The 19,071-nt window shown below is 29.3% G+C and overlaps 1 protein-coding gene and 1 long non-coding RNA gene across 5 annotated transcripts; both read right to left on the minus strand.

Moving 5' to 3' along the window:
* Positions 1-89: 89 nt before the first annotated feature.
* Positions 90-10,380, minus strand: LOC128387553 (uncharacterized). Its single transcript, XM_053346755.1, has 12 exons — positions 9,639-10,380; positions 8,549-8,743; positions 7,779-7,891; positions 4,829-4,946; positions 4,331-4,553; positions 3,708-3,856; positions 3,432-3,608; positions 2,137-2,228; positions 1,912-2,020; positions 1,149-1,412; positions 800-1,047; positions 90-726 (listed from the first exon to the last, which is right to left on the minus strand). Exons 1-11 carry the CDS (start codon positions 10,195-10,197, stop codon positions 932-934), a joined length of 2,115 nt encoding a protein of 704 aa, XP_053202730.1. The 5' UTR covers positions 10,198-10,380; the 3' UTR covers positions 90-726; positions 800-931.
* Positions 10,381-14,311: 3,931 nt separating this feature from the next.
* LOC128387629 (uncharacterized) lies at positions 14,312-18,990 on the minus strand. Of its 4 annotated transcripts, none has more exons than XR_008325141.1 (6): positions 18,690-18,990; positions 17,594-18,594; positions 17,248-17,444; positions 15,878-17,122; positions 15,568-15,766; positions 14,312-14,737 (listed from the first exon to the last, which is right to left on the minus strand). It is a non-coding gene; the product is annotated as an uncharacterized LOC128387629 (long non-coding RNA). The 4 variants fall into 4 exon arrangements; XR_008325140.1 differs by having other exon boundaries at positions 15,878-15,991; positions 17,032-17,122; positions 17,594-18,990; XR_008325138.1 differs by having other exon boundaries at positions 17,594-18,990.
* Positions 18,991-19,071: the final 81 nt, after the last annotated feature.

Here is a 19,071-nt window from a genome sequence, read left to right on the forward strand (position 1 = left end):
GTGATTAAATGAGAAAAAAAAGTCAATTCAGTTTCAGAACAATTAAAAAATTTTGTAACAATTTGATTGATTAAATTAATTTCTATTGATCAATTTTTTAATATAATTGTTTATTGGAATCACAATTAATTATTCAAGTATATAAATCAAATTGTTCATATAATTGTTGTGATTTTACAAAATTAATTTGCCAATTGATTGACAATTAAACTAATTTAATTACATATCTACATCAATATATATTTACAGTAATTGTAATTGTGGTTTAATTAAAAACAATTGATGACCAATTTGTCCAGTGTTTTTGATTGGATTGTCCAGTTGATCACAATTAGAAGATCAAAACAAATTAACTCAAGCAATTAATTTAATTTTCTCGGTATTAGTTTTTGGAGCTCTAATTAAATCCACCAGCATTTGATTTTAATACTATTAAAAGTATTAATTAACTTGTAGAAATGAATCAGTCAATTGTTTGGGTTTACAATTAAATCGTGATTAATTCAATTAATCATGGCAGTTACTCCGTAATTGTTTCCATAATTATATAAGACTAATTAGATTTGATCAGTAAAAATAGTTGGTTAATTATTGTTATACTTTGACTAGGATTGTGGCTCTGGTTTTATATTACAATTTACAAATTGTGACTTTAAGGATTCCACTTGTGATTAAATTAAAATCAGGTAGATTTATTAATCTAGTTGGTTAATCAGTGATTAATTCCTATGATGAAAGAGAAATAAAAGTTTACAATTAGTTAATTGATAACGAGAAATGTGTAATCAAATTAACAAACCTTTTCGTCTTAAAATATTGAAGATCAGTTTAATTTTTGACTAATTGTTGTCATCTTTTAGTAGTTGAAAATAATAACGATGATAACAATTTAAACAGGATCAACACCGTCTAATCAATCCTGTTAATCTGATTAAGATGTTAATCCAAATAAGCGATTGATTAAGATTAAAGGGATAATTAACCAAATCATCGGAACAATTGATGAACCAGAATTTCGTCTCATCTTTGTATGTCTGAATGGAATAACTGTAAATTATACAAGACAATTAGTTAATTGTTGTGACAATTTTTCCCAAAGAATAGGATTAAAACAGAGAGAGAGGGTAATCCCTCTCAATTCAACTTACTTGAAGCGGGTTTAGGATTTTTCTTAGCCGGTGTATCAGCTTGGTACCAGTGGGGATTAGTGTCACCGTAGCCCAACATGGCGGGTGAGGGACGAGGGATATATTGAGGTAGAGCGGAAATTGGTTTAGTTGATAAAGTTTTCACCACCGGTGGAATTGAAGGTTTGTGATAAACGGAAGGTGACAATTTATCAGGTCTCGATTGCCAAGTGGGTCTATTCACAATGTACGAAGGTACCTGAGGAACACCTCGAGGACAGGCAGCTAATTGTAACAATAAGAATAGAAAATCAACAAATTAATTAATCATAATAATAATTGCAATCAATTCCTAATTAACTTTAAAGACAAAAGGACAAGATAGATGGAGCTTGTTGTCCACAAAAGTTTCAATTGTTAAAAAGTTTGATGAATCAACTAAGAAGTTAAATTGTGAATAAACAATCAACTAATCAATTGATAAACTAATATGATAATAAAAGGGAAAAGATGATAATTCTGTCAACTGAATTAATGGTAAAGTTAATTTAGAATAGAAAAAGTTGATGACAATCAAACAAGTTGAATTTTAAAGGTTCCTCTTAATTGTTTTGCTCCTCAATCATTTGATTTAAAAATCTCATCAAGTGTAATAATAGTAATTGGAATAAGCCAAGCATCAATTTAAAGTCATTAAAGGTGAGTAATTAAGAAAGAAGAAATAACGAAAATGAAGCCAATCGAAGACAATTAAAGCTGATCAATAGCCGAACAATTAAATTACCTTGTTTGATTATTTTCATTCCAATGGTGGTTGGATCATCACCTCGAATACAATTTTCTCCGGCTTCCCTTATATAAGCAACTTCCCCATTGTCCATGATTTTACCAGCCTAGAAACAGAAGCAAAAAACAAACAGGAAAAGGAAATAAAGCAAAGAGAAAAGATAGAGAGAGAAAAAAAAATTAATGAAAACAATTAAAACTCTAAAAGTAACAATTAACTTACGAAACATTGATAACCAGTTGTATCTCTACGTTGAGTGAAGGTATAAAGGATTCCATCTTCTTCCCAATTACCAAGGCATCGATATTCACGTTCTGTAATTAAGAAAATGATGAGGACAACAACAAATTAGAACTTCATCTTTTTTTTTGTTCATTTAATGGAAAACAATAATGACGATGATAATAATAGTGTCATGATGATAATGTTAATGATTCCATTCAGGGGAGAGATAGACACACACATTCATTGAGAAAGATTGAGTTTAAGAATGGGATTTAAAGGTCAACTTCCGGAAACAAGTTTGAATAATATAAATAAATAAAAAAAGGTAACATTAAGATGACCGGAATTAGTTTGACTGGTTGGTTGGTTAAGGAACCAAGAATTAGCTGAATAGTTTAGTAAGGGAAAAAAATAATCAGATAGTTAACTGAATGTGAATGTGAATGTGTATGTGATTTAAAGGGATTGTTAAATCCAACGAACCATTCAATGTAATTAAGATTGAAATCTATCTTGTCAACAATCAACAAATGATCAAACTAAATTAACGTATTTGGTACGTTGATTAAACAAAAAAATATATCCAACACATACAGTAAATAATATGCTTGGATCGGTCAATGATTATGATGGAAACATTTATACAGATTAAGATTAAGAGATAATCATTTCCAAGAGAAACTAATCTTAATAATAATCATCAACATCAGAATAATGATAAGTAACAATCAAAATAATAACAATCGAAAAAGTTAATCAAGTTGAATAATGAAAACAACAAGAGGACGAAAAAGTTTCCAATCAGTTAGAACCGTTAGAACCACGAATCATATTAACTCGATTATAATGATAACAATTTAGAAAACTATTGATAAGATTAACTAATCAAGAAGAGAAAAAGTTGTTCTTTTTTTGTAAATTACGATTAGAAAATATAATTAGAACTATTAGTTTCGAATTGGAATCTCATTGATGAAGGAAATTCATTTTTTTCTCTCAGGAAATTTACTTGTTACATGTTAGTAAATTGACCAATATAATAATAGAACGAGAGAAATTCATCACTTTTTTACCTTTAATAGAAAAGAATCTTTGTTGTTTTTTTTCTGTAAATTCTATTCTATTCTATTCTATTTTATATTCTATTATCATCTTCATCTCCACCTTCACCTTTGTGCTGGTTGGTGATGAAGTTTTCTATTCTCTTCCTACTTCAATATCTTCATCTCTCATCTTTTCAAGTTTTTACTTTTTCTTTTTGATGGGAAATGTTTATGGTAAATGTTATTTACCTTCAAAAACATGAGATCGATTCTCACAGCTTGAAACTGAATGGAACATTATATCAGGATTATTACAATCAGATGAAACTTTGGCACAAAATCCAGATTCACCAGGAGATGCTACAGGAACAACACCAGTATAATCACCGGTAATTGGACATGGAGTTTGTGTGGAAACGATTTTACCTGTTGGTTGAAAGAGATGGAGAAAGATGTAGATAAATATATGACAATTAGTTGATTTAGATGTAGATTGACTAATTTTATTTCGTATCATCAACTTACGTCCTTGGGTAATCCAGTTCTTGGAAGTGAAATGTTGATCATCACATAAATTTCCCAAAAAGTTAGAACTTGATTTAGAACCAAATTGAAATTCGAGTATATTTGTTGATCGACGTTTCATCCAAACGCAGGTATAAAATGAATCACCACTGAAAACATTGTAACAATTAACAGATAATTAGATTTACATGATACATCATACAAAACTGATTGAGTTTAATTAAGACAAAAATTTGTATCAATCTTTTTTTTTATATTTCAAATCATTTCTATTATAAAAATAGTTAACTGTGAAAGTTAAATTGTATTAATATAGCAAATCAAATTAACTAAATAATGATCCATGTCCAATAAGCTAAAATGATTAAGATTAAGAAAAAAAAATTAACGGTTTTTGGAAAGTAATCAATGAAAAAGTGATTAAACTTTAATCTCTAATCAAGTCACTGACCGAGAAATCAATCCAAACAGTTAATAGCTAATAATTAATCTGATTAGTGATTAAAAAAAAATAAATACAATCATTTCTCTCTCTATGCACAATCAACTGATTGTTAAGCCAATTAAGATTGAAATATGAGTTGAATATGTTTATGGAAAACAAGTCAATTCAATTAACTTACCATTGGGAAGTTGAATGGACAATGAATCTATCGTTGGGTGTATTGGTTTGTCTCATGATACATTTAGATGCTAATGTCCGGTAATTGTTGACCACATCTTTGAATTTAAATTGATTGCCCTCAACACGAGCCCGTTCCCATTTACCTTGAGTCCACTCGGGAAAGCGGCATTTAACACTATCCGAGAGCAAATAAGATCGGCTATTAACTTTCTCAGGAATTACTGGTAATTAGAGATGAAGAAATAAATAAATAAATTAGTTAATGATTTAAAGGAATTTACTAATTACAAATTCAAAGTAATTCATCAACAAACAACAACCACAACAACAGAATCAACAATCAAATCAATCTCAAGTTGTTGTAATTAAAGAAATACAAAATTAAACATATCCTTTAACACTAATCTAAATATTTTCACAGTTGAAAGTTAATCAAATTAACCATGGTGATTGTTGGTAAATTGTTTATCTTTAATTATTTAAATCAATTACTTACTTGGAGTTAATGTAAATGTCTCGTAACCCGATTTAGCGTTAATTAGATTGGTAAGACAGGTTGAATCAGATGATAGAGAGACATAAACTTGACCAGTGGTCACATTTTCCCGATACAACTGGAATATAGAAATAGAAGACAATTAGTTAATCACTAATTAGTAAATCCAATTGATTGAAAATCAACAGTTGATTTGATAATCTGATCATTAGATTGATCAATTTGTCCCTTTCTCCATATTCAAACCAACACCCATGTTTATTTGCCCATAGAAACAAGTGATTAACAAATTTTCCCGCTAATCTAATTAATTGTTGTTAACCTTGTGAAAACACAATCAACAACAATAAGTCCAATTACCCAATATCAAACTGGTAATTGATTAACAACGGAAATGTCGTTAAATTGTTAATACTTTCAATTATGTTAACGGGTTAAAAAAGCAATAAGATTAATAGATTTGATCAAAATTAATGTTTCTCTTTAAGGAAAACAGAACTTTTTTTATCATGAAAATCATCATCATCATGATAAAGATATCAGAAGAAAAAAAAACAGCAAAAATGATGGAAACAAATTGATTCAAGTTAATAATCAAGATATACAGACATCACAATTTAATCATTTGACTGGAGATGGTTATATGTATGTGTCAACAATCAACTGGTAATAATAATCAAAGGCAATCAAGATGATGAGGCAAAAAGAAATCAAGATTAAGTAGATTGATAGAGCGAGTGAGAGAGTGAGAGAGTTGTTAATGGTCAACACAGCGGATTCAATGGTAGTAATAAATGGTAATAGATTTACAACTACTAAAGAAATCATTCAATCGATTAATTTGATGGAAAGAGAGATAAAATTCAGTGTAAATTGAGAAATTCCTAGTTACTACTCAACCGGTAAGTCAGCATCATCTCCATCCTCATCTTCACTCTAATCATTTTTTATTTCTCTCTCTCTCTCTCATCTACTAAATGATCAATTTGAAATTTCTCCTTGGTTAATCTGTACACAGAAAACAACATCAATTGAATTGATCAACATCACTTTTTACGAGTTGGTTAAAGTTTATTTGATAATCAGAGAGAGAGAGAGAGAAAGTATCTAAAAGGAAGATGCTGATTATCATGGCGAAAAAGGAAATTACTTCAAGACCTTCAAAACTCTGTAGAGTTTCAACTTTCAACCATAAAGAGCCCAAAGCAATAAAAGGAGGAAAGAATATACTTGTTATATGTAAGCCGAAATTGGGATAAAAGCGAAAAAAGAAAACAGGATTGGTCTATGAGAAAAGAATAAACCTGAAGAATGAGAGAGAGAGAAAGAGAGAAAAAAAGTTCTATTTCAATAGTTAACATTGTAGAAGAATTAAAATTACCAATAATTTATGATTAACTTTGATTATGGTGGAAAGAGCGAGGAAACGCCTTAGACGATAAACAATCTTGTTCCGATTTAGTTTCCAAATAAACACCAACACTCAAGAGATGGAAAATAAATCAACACCAATCGTTAATATTGACAATTAACTCGATATCCTTTTCCAATCAAGTATCATAATCAATTGAGTAACAATTTGACAATTTAACAATAACTTGTTAACAAACTAGAATCCTCATCAACAAATGAACAGTTAATAAAGTTGATCAACAGAATTGAAATCAAAAGAAATGAATCAACAAGTAAAAAAAAAACTCTGTATAATAATAAACACAATTAAAGTAATATAATTGATAAATTGACCATAAATTGATTGAAACTATAACTAAATTAAAAAGGAGGAGAGAAGGTGAAACAATTAAAGGTTGGAAGAGAGGAAATGAATTTACAATAAGACAATATAAGAATATGGTTATCATGGTTATATGAATATCAACACAATTAGATAACAATAAAGGTTAAATTGGGAATCATGGCTCATCATGATGCGGATGATAATGATAATGATGATGATGATGATGGTTGATTATCATCATCAATAATAATAATCGGCTTTTCTTTGTATAATATCAACTTAACAAAGTGTATAAACTTTTTTTTCTCAATAGAAAAGTTAATTTGAAAGAGAGAAGAAGAAGAAAAAAAAAATGAATATAAGTCTATCTGAATATCTCTCAGGGTGTTTCATGTTTATACGCATTTAAAGGTTAAAAAGCATAACCAAATCACAGAGAGGAAATAAGCATCTCAAGGAGTAAAATGTTATTTCACTCTCACTACGATAAAAACCATAATCAAGCTCATCATCATTCTCATCATCATAATCATCATCATTTACCTGGTTCCTTGATTGACAATAATGCACCATTCATATTTATTTTCAATCAATTATATGAATTATCTTATCATCTTCAAACAAGGTTAGAAGGTGTTCTCAGTGGGAGATGATAATTCATCTTGTTTATTGTATAATCTTTATCCATGATAATATCGCCTCATGATAACTTTTTAGTTATTTCAACGGAAATGCTCATGTTAATTAATATTCAACTATTTTTCGTATGTTATTTATATATGAAATACAAAATCAAGTAATTGAATATTAAATAACGAGAAAAAAAAGGCAAGGCCTCGAAATGCTGATGATGATGATGAAGATAATGATGAGGATGAGGATGAGGATGAAAGAGAGACTTATGATGATTGCAATTCTAACGAACCCTTAATGTTCATTTGGACTTTTTTTTTTCTTCTCTTCACTTTTTCTTCCTCCTCTTCCATAGAGATATTATTTAACCCTCGACATTGGATGAGGAGAGATGATGAAGTAAACTTCCTGTCTCCTTTTTCACCTTTGTCATTTTCCTCTTATTCTCATCATCATCATCGTCAACCCATTTCCGTTTGTTACAGTTGATGGAGATAAAGATGATGATAAAAAGGATGATGGAATAATAAACATGGAAACAATAATTTTCTCTTTTATCATTATCGATATTCTACTTACACCACATCGATATTTAGGTCGATTTTTGGGTTCTGAAAGGTCCATCAGAGCGATATAACGATCGCCTCCCACTATGGGATTGTCCCAATCGCCTAAGCATTGGAATTGTATTACTGTTGATGGAGAAAAAAAAGAAAAAGAAAAAAAAATTATCAATAACAGAAAAAGGAAATTGATTTATTATTATCAATGGAAAATTAATTGTTATTATCAACTGATCAGTTGATTTAATTGCTGGTTGATGCGTTCATTTGCTGATCTCTTATATCTTTGTTTTGGCTTTTAAATTGTTTCGAATCACAGTTAATTTAAATGATAATGGAAAAAGTTTAACTAAATTAAATTAACTATTGTTATTGTTAGTTAACTTACTTAATCATTTACATATTATCATCGTTAGGGAAGCAAACTAAAGGTAACTAACTAATCATTATTATTAATGATTAAGTTTCTTGGTTTGCTCAATGGAAATTAATTAACTTTTTTCTAACCTTTTTCTAAATATTAACAATTAAATTTAAACGAAAAGAAAACAAAATAATATCATAATTCACTGAATTAAGTTAACCAAGAAAATGGTGAATTCTAATCATTTGAAAAGTTATTTACTCTTTTCAGTTAATTATCATTTTCATGGTGATAGTTGGAAAGTAGTAAATTGTATTCTAAATGATTAATTGTTTCGATTAATGTTTTGATTGTTATTTCACTGGACTAACAGGTAGGTAAGTGAACCTTTTAGAGTAATAATCATGTTAATTGTTAATTACCTTGATCGGGAATAGATTGACATCTACGGAAATGGGCTGAGAGTATATTTCCTTTTGGACAATTAGATAAATCCGATGGTAATGAGTTACATTGATTTCGTCCATTGTTTGTTGTATAAGTGAATTTATATCGACCATTAATTGGACAGAAAACTTTATCAATCGATTGATTAATTGATTCATTCACTTCTTTACCTGTAATTACATAGACAGAGAGTAAGATGAGAGAGAGATAAGATGATGAATATATATTATGAGAAATTTAAAGTTACATCATCAATTGTGTGTAATAATTAATCTGATTTGATGAAGATAATTTTTTATAATCTAACTGTATAATTAGAAAGTTAATAGTTAATCAATTGCGAAACCTTAAAATGTCACCAATGAGAGAAAAGCTTTTGAATCCTTTTAAGATTAACTATTTACATTGGATTAACATTAATCAACGACAATAAATGATGAGGTAAATATTATCATTGGATGGAGAGAGAGAGAGAGAGATACGAATTCCTTATCAATTGTGTATCTACAGAAAACTATTTCTTTGTTGGAAATTGTTTGATAGTAAAGGTAAGTGATAGAGAGAAAAGGTAAAGTTGTAAGGTGCCAATAATGTTAGGGGACAATGAATACAAACAGGAAAAGGAGGGTTAGGTTTAGGGTTCCCTCTTTCCCATAGAGGCTTTCAAGTCACTTTTTTTGGCTTTTCTCTCTCCAGGTAAGGTGAATATATGAAGAAAAAGAAGAAAAAAAAAGCAAAAAATGTTCTAATACATAAATGGACAGGTTTTCATCGGTGAGAAAGATACCTGACATTGTGTTTATATGGAAAAAGGTGAAAATTTTTGACAACAATACGAGGAGATTATCATTTTATCAATGGTAGTTAATGATGAAGACAAGAGAGAGAGAGAGAGAGAGAGAGAGAGAGAGAGAGAGAGAGAGAGAGAGAGAGAGAAATGACAGTTAAGGTATTTTGCCCTTTTGTCTTTGAATGTTTATCTTCATTATCTTGCTGATTATTATCACTGATCAATTGATGATGAGATTGAAAAGATGATTGATTGTTAATTAGTTGATAACTTACGATATAAAACAAATTGATTTGTCGATTTATTTTCTTTAATTGTTTTATCGGTGGGACATGTTGCTCTTGCTGCTTCTTCGGTGGTGAAACACAATTCTAATCCAGCAGAATGGATTTGAAGGATATTCGATGTTTTCAGAGAAAAGTGAAAACATCTCATACAATTTTCAGTTCCATCTTTAAGGATAACATTGGCTCCTTCTCTTTTATGACATGATCCCCATGGTGGAATAGCGTCCGATTCAATGGTTAACTCGGAGTAAGTCACTTCTCCGAAAACTGAACCTGAGGAACTCGAGGTTGATCCTTGTTGTTGTTTTTGGGGCACAATTGATGGTAGAGATGAAGGTCGAGAAAGAGATGATGATGATGACGACGATGACGATGGAGATGTTGGTGAACCTGAAGATAATGCTGATGATGGCGATGGTTGCATCATAAATGTACCTTGATACTCTATGGGAAAGTAACAGGTACATGAATATCCAGTGATTTGATATGTCAGGTAGACAAGAAGAAATTTGTTGAGAAAAAGTAAAAAATGTCTAATTAATTCCATTGGTATTTGAACACAGGTAAATCACACACACAGAGAATAAACAAAATTTCAAACAGGTAAACAATTTACTAAGAAATGGAAAAAAGTAAAAAAAATCAAATGGTAAATCACTTTACTGTTGTACTTTATTTCGTTAGTGATGTTACCTTGCAAAGCTAAAGCTACTTTGATGATTGAGAGACTTTCAACTTTACGCTCTCTCTCTCTCTCTCTCTCTCTCTCTCTCTCTCACCTCTCTTCTTGCTCACTCACTCGCGCATTCTCATTCATATATAAATACGTCATATATGTGAATGTAAAAGAGAGAGAGAGAAAGAGGGAGAGAGTAAGAAAAGAAGGTGAAAAGAAAGAGAAGATAAAAAAGGAGAGAAAGAGAGAGAAAGAATTTTTTTTTTCTCTTTTTGCTCTTTGTTCGAGTGAGTCTAATCCCGTGCCAATGTATCGCTCCCCTTAGGCCAAGATGAAAGTACCAATGCCCTCACCCTCACCTCACAACCACCAAGATGATGAAACATCATCATAGTTAAAGCATGACACTTGGGTTGGAACCTCTTCAATGAGAGAGAAAGATGAAGAGGGAGCCCTAAAGGTGCACTACAGACTCACACCATCGTTTATATTAGACTTTTTTTCATCCTCATCTTTTCATATAAGAGACTGACAATAAATACGATATGTACTTATGTACGTACGCACACAATAAGCAGATGGATAAGGTCCTATTTTGACCTATCAACCGAATCCATCTGTACATATCCATCTGTAGATTAGCGTTTTTCATGAGGGTCATGAAGATAATCCTTTCAGTTCAATTTCAACTGCAAATCTCTTGAAAGATTATCCACTTTTCAGAATTTCCTTATTCTTATTTCATTTCAAAATCGCTCAAATTTATTACCAAGATTATTAAGTTTAGAACTTTTTTTTCTTCTCTTATCATTTGATCAGTTTTCACGATTTCAAGTTATTCCCAATAATCTATTGTTTATAATATACAATCAATCATTTGAATATTGAATATTATCATCGATAGACAATCAAAGTACATGAAAAAAGTTCAGAATTTGAGAGAAAAAAAAAAGTTTTTTTTTCTTCTTCTCAATGAAAAGTTTGATTTTCCATTGAACTTAAAATAATCTTTCATATTGATGATTATACATTTACCTTTAAGTTATTGTTATTATTATCATGATTATCATCATCATCATTATCAAAACTAGTTAATAATGTGTATTTGTTAAGGTTTATTACCAAAGATGTTCAGGTTGAAAGTTGAACTATTTCCTGTGAACTTGGATTCGCTTCACTGTAGCTCAATACAAGTTGTGTGATGATTATTATCATCAACATCCATGATTACTATTACTATTATCATTATCATCATCATCATCATCATTGTGAAGCCGATGATTGCCTTGAAACATTGCCAATTGACTGTAGATCCCTAAAAACATCATCAACAATTGTAAAAGGTGAGATGAAGATTGAAGATAGAGGGAGGAAGATGATGAAGATGATGTTGATGATGGTGAGAGGAGGAGGAAGATTTAACATCAATGGAAAAACTAAATTAGACTCATTCGAGAGATGATCAAGTTAACCTGATGCTTTCAATATATATTATCAAAGGTAAATCTCACGGTTAGGTTAATCCTAATAATCTTTGATATACTTGACTAATCATCATTATCATCCTTCAGTAAAACACCTTAACCAGGTAAGAGTTTCTCTCTCTCTCTCTCTCTTCCAAGATGAACTCATTCAACTTTCTTTACACATAAATGGTAATGATAATCATCTTACCTGAAGAAAATGAATTGAAGAGAATCAAAGAAAAATTTTCTAAGAGAAAGTTACCTGATTATCATGATGATCAAGTTTAAGATGAACATGAACATGATGATGATGATGAATATCTTCCTCTCTCTCTCACTTTCTTACATCATTTATTTACTAAGTTTTGTAACAATCAGGTAATCATAACAATTAATTGTTCTGCCGCATGTAATCATGGTTACTAGTTTCATCTTGTTACAATTGAAACAAATTTCAAATGAACGATTGTTGATTGTTTCAACTAATATAAATGATTAGATTTCTAATTGTTGGTGTTACCCCTTAGATTTTAATAATTATCATCATGATTATTATTAATTGACCATCATGATGATATATATGTTTAATGGTAACAATTAATTTTATTATAACTCTCAACAAACAATCAACAATTTACTTTACGATTATTATATTTCCTCAATCATTAGGAAAATGATTCAATACAAATATTGGAAAATTAAAATTAAACCAAACCTTTAAATCAAATGTCAAGTTAATTCATTTCATTATCAAGTTGATCATCATCTTAATTTAATATATTATTATTATGGATATACAATTAATTGCTGGGTATCATGAAAATAATAATATAATCAAATATTAATCATTAACCACAAGTTTATATTTAGATTTTAATATTTTACCATTGGATTAATAGGCTTGGTTAATTTGGTTTAGTTTACTGATTGTTATTAACTATTTATTTATTTTAGTTAATAAATATTATTATTAATGATGATTAACAATCAATATTGTAAAATTGTTACTTGATCATCATCATTAACCTTTAATTCATTAATAAATTTTCAATTCTAAATCATGAAGATCATTTATTTCCCAATAATCATCGCCTTATTCATGATTAGCTCTTGATTCAGTTTCTAATTTTGTAACAATTTACCTTTTACCATCTTAATCATAATCATGATTCTAATCATCATTAGCTTTAATTGTTGTACAATTGGCTATAAAATCACTAAATCATTTTGATAACAAAATGAAACCTCACCTTGATTTAGTTTCTTAATTGTGCTTAGTTGTTGGTCCCAATTATTTGGATTACTTTTGTTAAATTGTTCAACAATTAATAATATGAAACATTTGATTATTTCTCATGTTGTTTGAAGCTAAAAAAGATTCATCATTAATTAACTAACAACAACAATCAACAGACACAAATCAAATTGCGTGAGAGTAAATTGTTATCATTAACTAAAAAAATCATGATTTGTAATGACACAGAATTTAAATCTCAAATCAACAAGCAAAAAATTAAATTCTAATAGCTAACAATTAACATCCATAGGAACCAAATTACAATTAAAAACAATATGATTGTTTATTAAAGTCACGGATTAACTAACAAAAACATAATCAACATAAAAAATGATTAACTTAATTGTTACCAATGAAAATGAAGATGAAAAAAAACTAATTCAAAAAGTTTTTCATATTTTGTAACAATTTAACAATCAAATCAATATAATTGAGACAAATTCAGGTAAGAAAGTTGCTAATCAAATTCATAATCACGCTAGTAAATCACAATTACAAGTCTTAATCAACAATAAAATCATAATCAATCAACAATCAACATATTCAATTTATTTGTAGTCACATAACAAATTATATTGTAACCATGTGAATAAATTGTTTGCTTGATTGTAACTTGATTGTTGACTGATTTTTGTGGGAAAAAATTGAATAAAAGTAAACCAATTATCATTAGAACTATTTTAAGGTCAACAAAACATATTCGACCTCTTCAATGTTATCGAGCAAAGGTGAAAGTTGATCAACTTGAAAACTTTTTTTCTTGTTGATTTTTGTCTCAATCCAAATTAAATCAACATTCACTTACAATTTACTAATTAATTTGTGTATTAAAAACAATTAAATTAAATTGGCCACTCCCGAAGTTATCTAATTGTGATAATCAATGTGTTGTTTTCTTGTCCACAATCAACTCATGATGATGATTAAAGATTAACAATTAAACTTTCACTTTGGTTTAGGAAACTTTTTCATCTTCAAGTAAAGTTTTTCTTGTTACCTATTAATAGGTGAGGCTGTTAAATCATTATCCTGATTATGTTAATTGTTGTTAAATCAAAGTGAACCAAATTAATTCATCTCGGTGAGCCGAACCTACAGAACAATTTAAATCATCATTTTCTTCTTGGGTTAATTGTTAATGTAAACAATTAACTTTCACTAACTTTTTCATTGTGTTAACTCAATACTATTATTATTACAATTAACCAAGAAAAAACAAATCTTAGACATGGAAATATTTTCTATTAATTAAATTGACCATCAGATAACAAACAATTAGATTATCAGATTATTAATATACTAATTTAAAAGAGCATTTTTTTTTTGTTAATACCAATAACATTAGCTGATAGCAGCTTAGGGATACGATGCCCTGAGGCTGTGGTTAATATTCATAGCTACTGAAGGGTATTGAGTTGTCCGAGTTGAGACTTTTATCTGATCAATTCTGAAATCGTTACGATTGAGACAAAGATCATTGGTCAATCATCATCAACACCATCGACAATAAACAACAACGATTGACCAGTTTTCCAAATATCAGTCGTGCAATTGGCCGACAAGATTCAATGCTTGAGATGACAGGATTGACCAACTAATTTCGAACATGATCTGAATCGATGAATCAATCGTACTTTTGTCCATCTACCTAAGAAATGATCGGAAGATCAAAGTTCGAGAGAAAAAATTCAAATTAATCAGGTTCATTTGTGCAGTTCTATTGATATGAATTTCATGAAAATCAGAGAGAAAGTTCAACAGATAAATATGAATTTATATGTAGATGAATCAAGTTCTTGATAATCATCATGAAAAAGCAATTAGATTATCATTTATGTATTTGATTTGGATTATGAGAAAGTATTAATATGATCATTAAAAGTAATTGTGACAATCAAAACAGCAACAAAATGTCAAAATGAAAGGTTGAGCTTTTGTTTTACCAACAATCAATAATCAAAAGAGGAATAAAAAAGATGAAATAAAGAGAAGATGATAAAGTCTTTCTTTTCTTCATGGATGAGAAAAGATGATTTAACAACAAACATTTAAAAGTCTATGATGATGATCAATAGAAAAAGACCATGAGAGGGTTTGAAGAAAACAAAATTTCGAGTTACATTTTGCTCTCCTTCATCTCTTGGCTGTTTATCATCCATCTCATCATCATCATCATCCTTCCTCTTCCATAAGGAAAGCAGGTTAAATACACTTTTGTCATCTTTCATCTTCATCATCTTCACAAAGACATTTAAAAGTCTTAAGAACCTCTGGTTACCATGTGACGCTCGTGCTTCCAAATAGTAATCATTATCTTCCTTCCTCCTTCATCTTCCTCTCTCACCCATATGATAATTTTCCTCTCTTCATTCATCTTGAAGAAAACAAAGACAAAGAGAGATCATTGAAAGAGAAACAGAGAGTGAGAGAGCAAAAAGGATAAACAATTTCCAATCGAATCATAATATTAATATTTACCTGTTTTCTTTACATTTCATATAAGAATCAAGGTGTACCTTTAGATGATGATGATCATCATCAAAGGTATTAATCTTATGATGATGATCCCACGCGCCGAATGTACTTTTACCGTTGTTATTAAATATAAATGGGATTTATCATCTTCTTCTTACGGATATTGAGCCGGATACATGTTTATGTTACAACATAATCGTTTCTGTATAAAGGGCGGGGCAGAGAGGCTGTTAGAGATCCTCCTTTACCTGGGAAAGGTAAGAAGATGATGAATACAATCATCATCATCTCTTTGTATTATCTTTTCGTTTACCTTTCGTCATCTTTGTTGTTCTTTTCATCTTGATATTGATCTTAAAAGTTTCTCTCTTGCCATTGATTCAAATTCAATGTTTCAATTTCTCATCGTAATCACTTAATTATTGTTCTGTAATTGAATGATTATGATCATTTGAATAATCACAAATTCATGATCATCTTGATTAAGATAAAGTCATTAAATTATTTTGTTGTTGTTGTTTTTTTTTACTATTTGATTGTGATTTATATTAAGAGTTTTTAATTAAGTTGTTGTTGTTGATAATGATGATGATGATGATGATGATTTGATTATTATTGATTGTAAATTAGATATTGAAAAGTTTAATGAGTTGGGAAAATGATTGATGAGATGATTTGATTAGTTGATTAACTAACAACAGCAAATCCATCATTTATTGTTACCTTTTTTTTTTGTTGTTGATTAACTGAGTGTATGATCACAATTAGATGGATCGTAATTGATATAATCAATTTTTAATGATGACTAGTGGATAACAACAATTTAGTTAAATTTGGTTAAAAGAGTTTTAAAAAATTATTAATCCAATAGTGTTTGTAATAATTAGTTAATTGTTACATTGTAACTAATAAAAACATTCAAGTTAAACATCATCATGGTTGTGAATGTAAATTAAATTACTTTTGACCACCATTGTTGAAATGTAATTATCATCATCATCATATATTAACTATTATGATTACTAGCAAGTGATTGTCATTAAATAAACAAACACAATATGCCAGTAATACAATAATAGCAACAATTATTTAAATACAATCAGAAAAAAGTTAATCAACATAATAATAATAAAAAACAAAACCACAATCAAGAAAAAAAAACAACAACAACATTGTAAAGAGTAAACAAAATGGCTGAATAATAAGTATTGTTATCAAAACCAATGATGATGATGAAGATGATTATGTGATTATGATGAAGCCGGATGATGATAAGCTAAATGAATTAGTTTCAAGATTAAGATGATGATGAAGATGATGAGGCCATAAGGGATGATAGAGAAACATTTGAATGTAGATGAAGGTAAAAAAAAGATGATGACACATAAAGAAGATAAAAGATGAAGATAATAATGATGATGAGAAGACAGTGATTTGATTAAATGTCTATTGATGATGATGATGAACCTTATGCTTATCATAATCATCATTTTTCCTTCATCAGGTTAAGACCTTGAGGCCTAAGGTCGCTTCCAGGTCGACGTAGTTTTTTTTTACTCTGAAAGAAGAAGAAAAAAAAATGTAAACAACCTTCGCGTGTCTCTGTTTCTCTTTCTTTTCTCTCTTTCCTCCCAGTTTTTTTTTTCTTCTTCTTTATGTAAATGTATATGTAAATACACTCACATACAACATTTACACCATTGGAATGTACAGTCAGCACAATATGAATCCATTATACGGTTTGGTACCAGAGAGAGAGAGAGAAGAAGTAGCAATAAACAGCAGGAGAAACACAACAAAAGCCATTGAATCGCAATATAATATAAGGTGAATACAGAAAATATCCAGTCATCATTATTATCGGTAAATATTGTTGTCACCTAGAAGAGAGAGAGAGAGAGAGAGAGAGAGAGAGAGAGAGAGAGAGAGAGAGAGAGAGAGAGAGAGAGAGGGATGAAGAAGATAAGGATGATAATAAGATGAATTCTAATATTAATTCTCTATTTTATTCCTACATAAGCGTATTTACCTTTCACTTTAATCCTTCTTTGAATGTTTCTTTTTTTCTCTCTTCTTTTTTTCTGCTCCTTCTTGCACCTTGATTCTCATTCATCATTATTTCATTTAGATGAATGAACGATGGATGATAAAGATAATCAAATAGTAAATGAGAAGCATTACACATTTGACGTTAAGAAGTTAAATTATCGATTATTTTATCAGCATCATCATCACAGTTTCTCTTTTCATTGAGAATCCAAAAAAAAGGGATTGGTTAGGATGCTTTAAATCCGGACACTTGTTGATCTGATTTGCACTTTTCTTTATCCTTGTTGTTGATCCTTTACTTGGATTTTGGGGGATAATCTGATGACCGATGAGTTTATCGTTTTCCATGATTATAATCTTATAATAATCATCATCTCACATATCCAGTTATACCAAACTAACATATGACCTGACTGGTGATTAACCTTATCTAAATGAGCAGTTAAAAATGTCATTGGCCGTTGATTGTTAGTAGTTAATATTAATAGTTGTTAACTGTTGTATGAATATACAAATTAGATGGTTAATGAGATTAATGAGATTATCAACAAATTGTTGGGCTTAATCATAATCACCAGCGTTTGTCTTGTTGTTGTTGTTGTTTACATAATGAAGATATTAAAAAAAAAGGCTTGGGAAACAAATTGTCAACTTAATTGTTGTTAGTTAACCATCATTAGAGATTGACTTTCATTGCTGTTTATGTTGATGGTAATGAAGTTGTTGGTTTAATAAGTAGGAGGATGAAGCTTAATGTTGATGGTGATAATGGTGATGATGAAGACAGATTATGATGTAAACAATATAAAAAGCAACAGGTTAACTAACGGCAAGTTTTGACCGTTTTGTTTTTTTTTCCCAATGAAAACCATCATCGTCCAGGGTAATCATCATGTTGATGATGATTAAATGATGAAAATTACATGAAAGCACAATAACCACCACACATGAAGGTCTTGATACATTTTTCATTTTGTTTTTCTGTTGGAGACAAATTAACGTATGATTAATATGATTAAGAAAGAAAAACTTGGTTAACATGGTTACCCTAATTGTTGATATAAAACAACAATTACCATCAACAAGAATAGTAGTAGATGATGAGGAAGAGAAGTAAAAAATAAATCATTCATCTTTCCATTGTCACCAATTCAAAAAGAAAAGAATTAATAAAAAAAAAGATAAACAAGATTAGTGAAGAAAAAAATTTTCTATCAAAACGAAATCATATCAACAAGTTTGAAACTTAATCGAGAGAAGAAAATGAAAAGGAACCGGAAGGAAGAATGAACAAAAGAAAGATGAACTTATCAAGATGATTAATAGAATTTAGAATAAATTTGGAAACAATCAATTAAAAAATTAACGAATAAGAATTAAAATTAACAACAGAAAAACAAATCGAAATGTTTACATTTTTAATTAGAATAGAAAATTGAATCGATTGAATATTTTTCG

The sequence above is a fragment of the Panonychus citri genome, unplaced genomic scaffold (assembly GCF_014898815.1).
Source record: "Panonychus citri isolate SS breed McGregor unplaced genomic scaffold, ASM1489881v1 Contig00092, whole genome shotgun sequence".
Taxonomy (NCBI): Eukaryota; Metazoa; Arthropoda; class Arachnida; order Trombidiformes; family Tetranychidae; genus Panonychus; species Panonychus citri.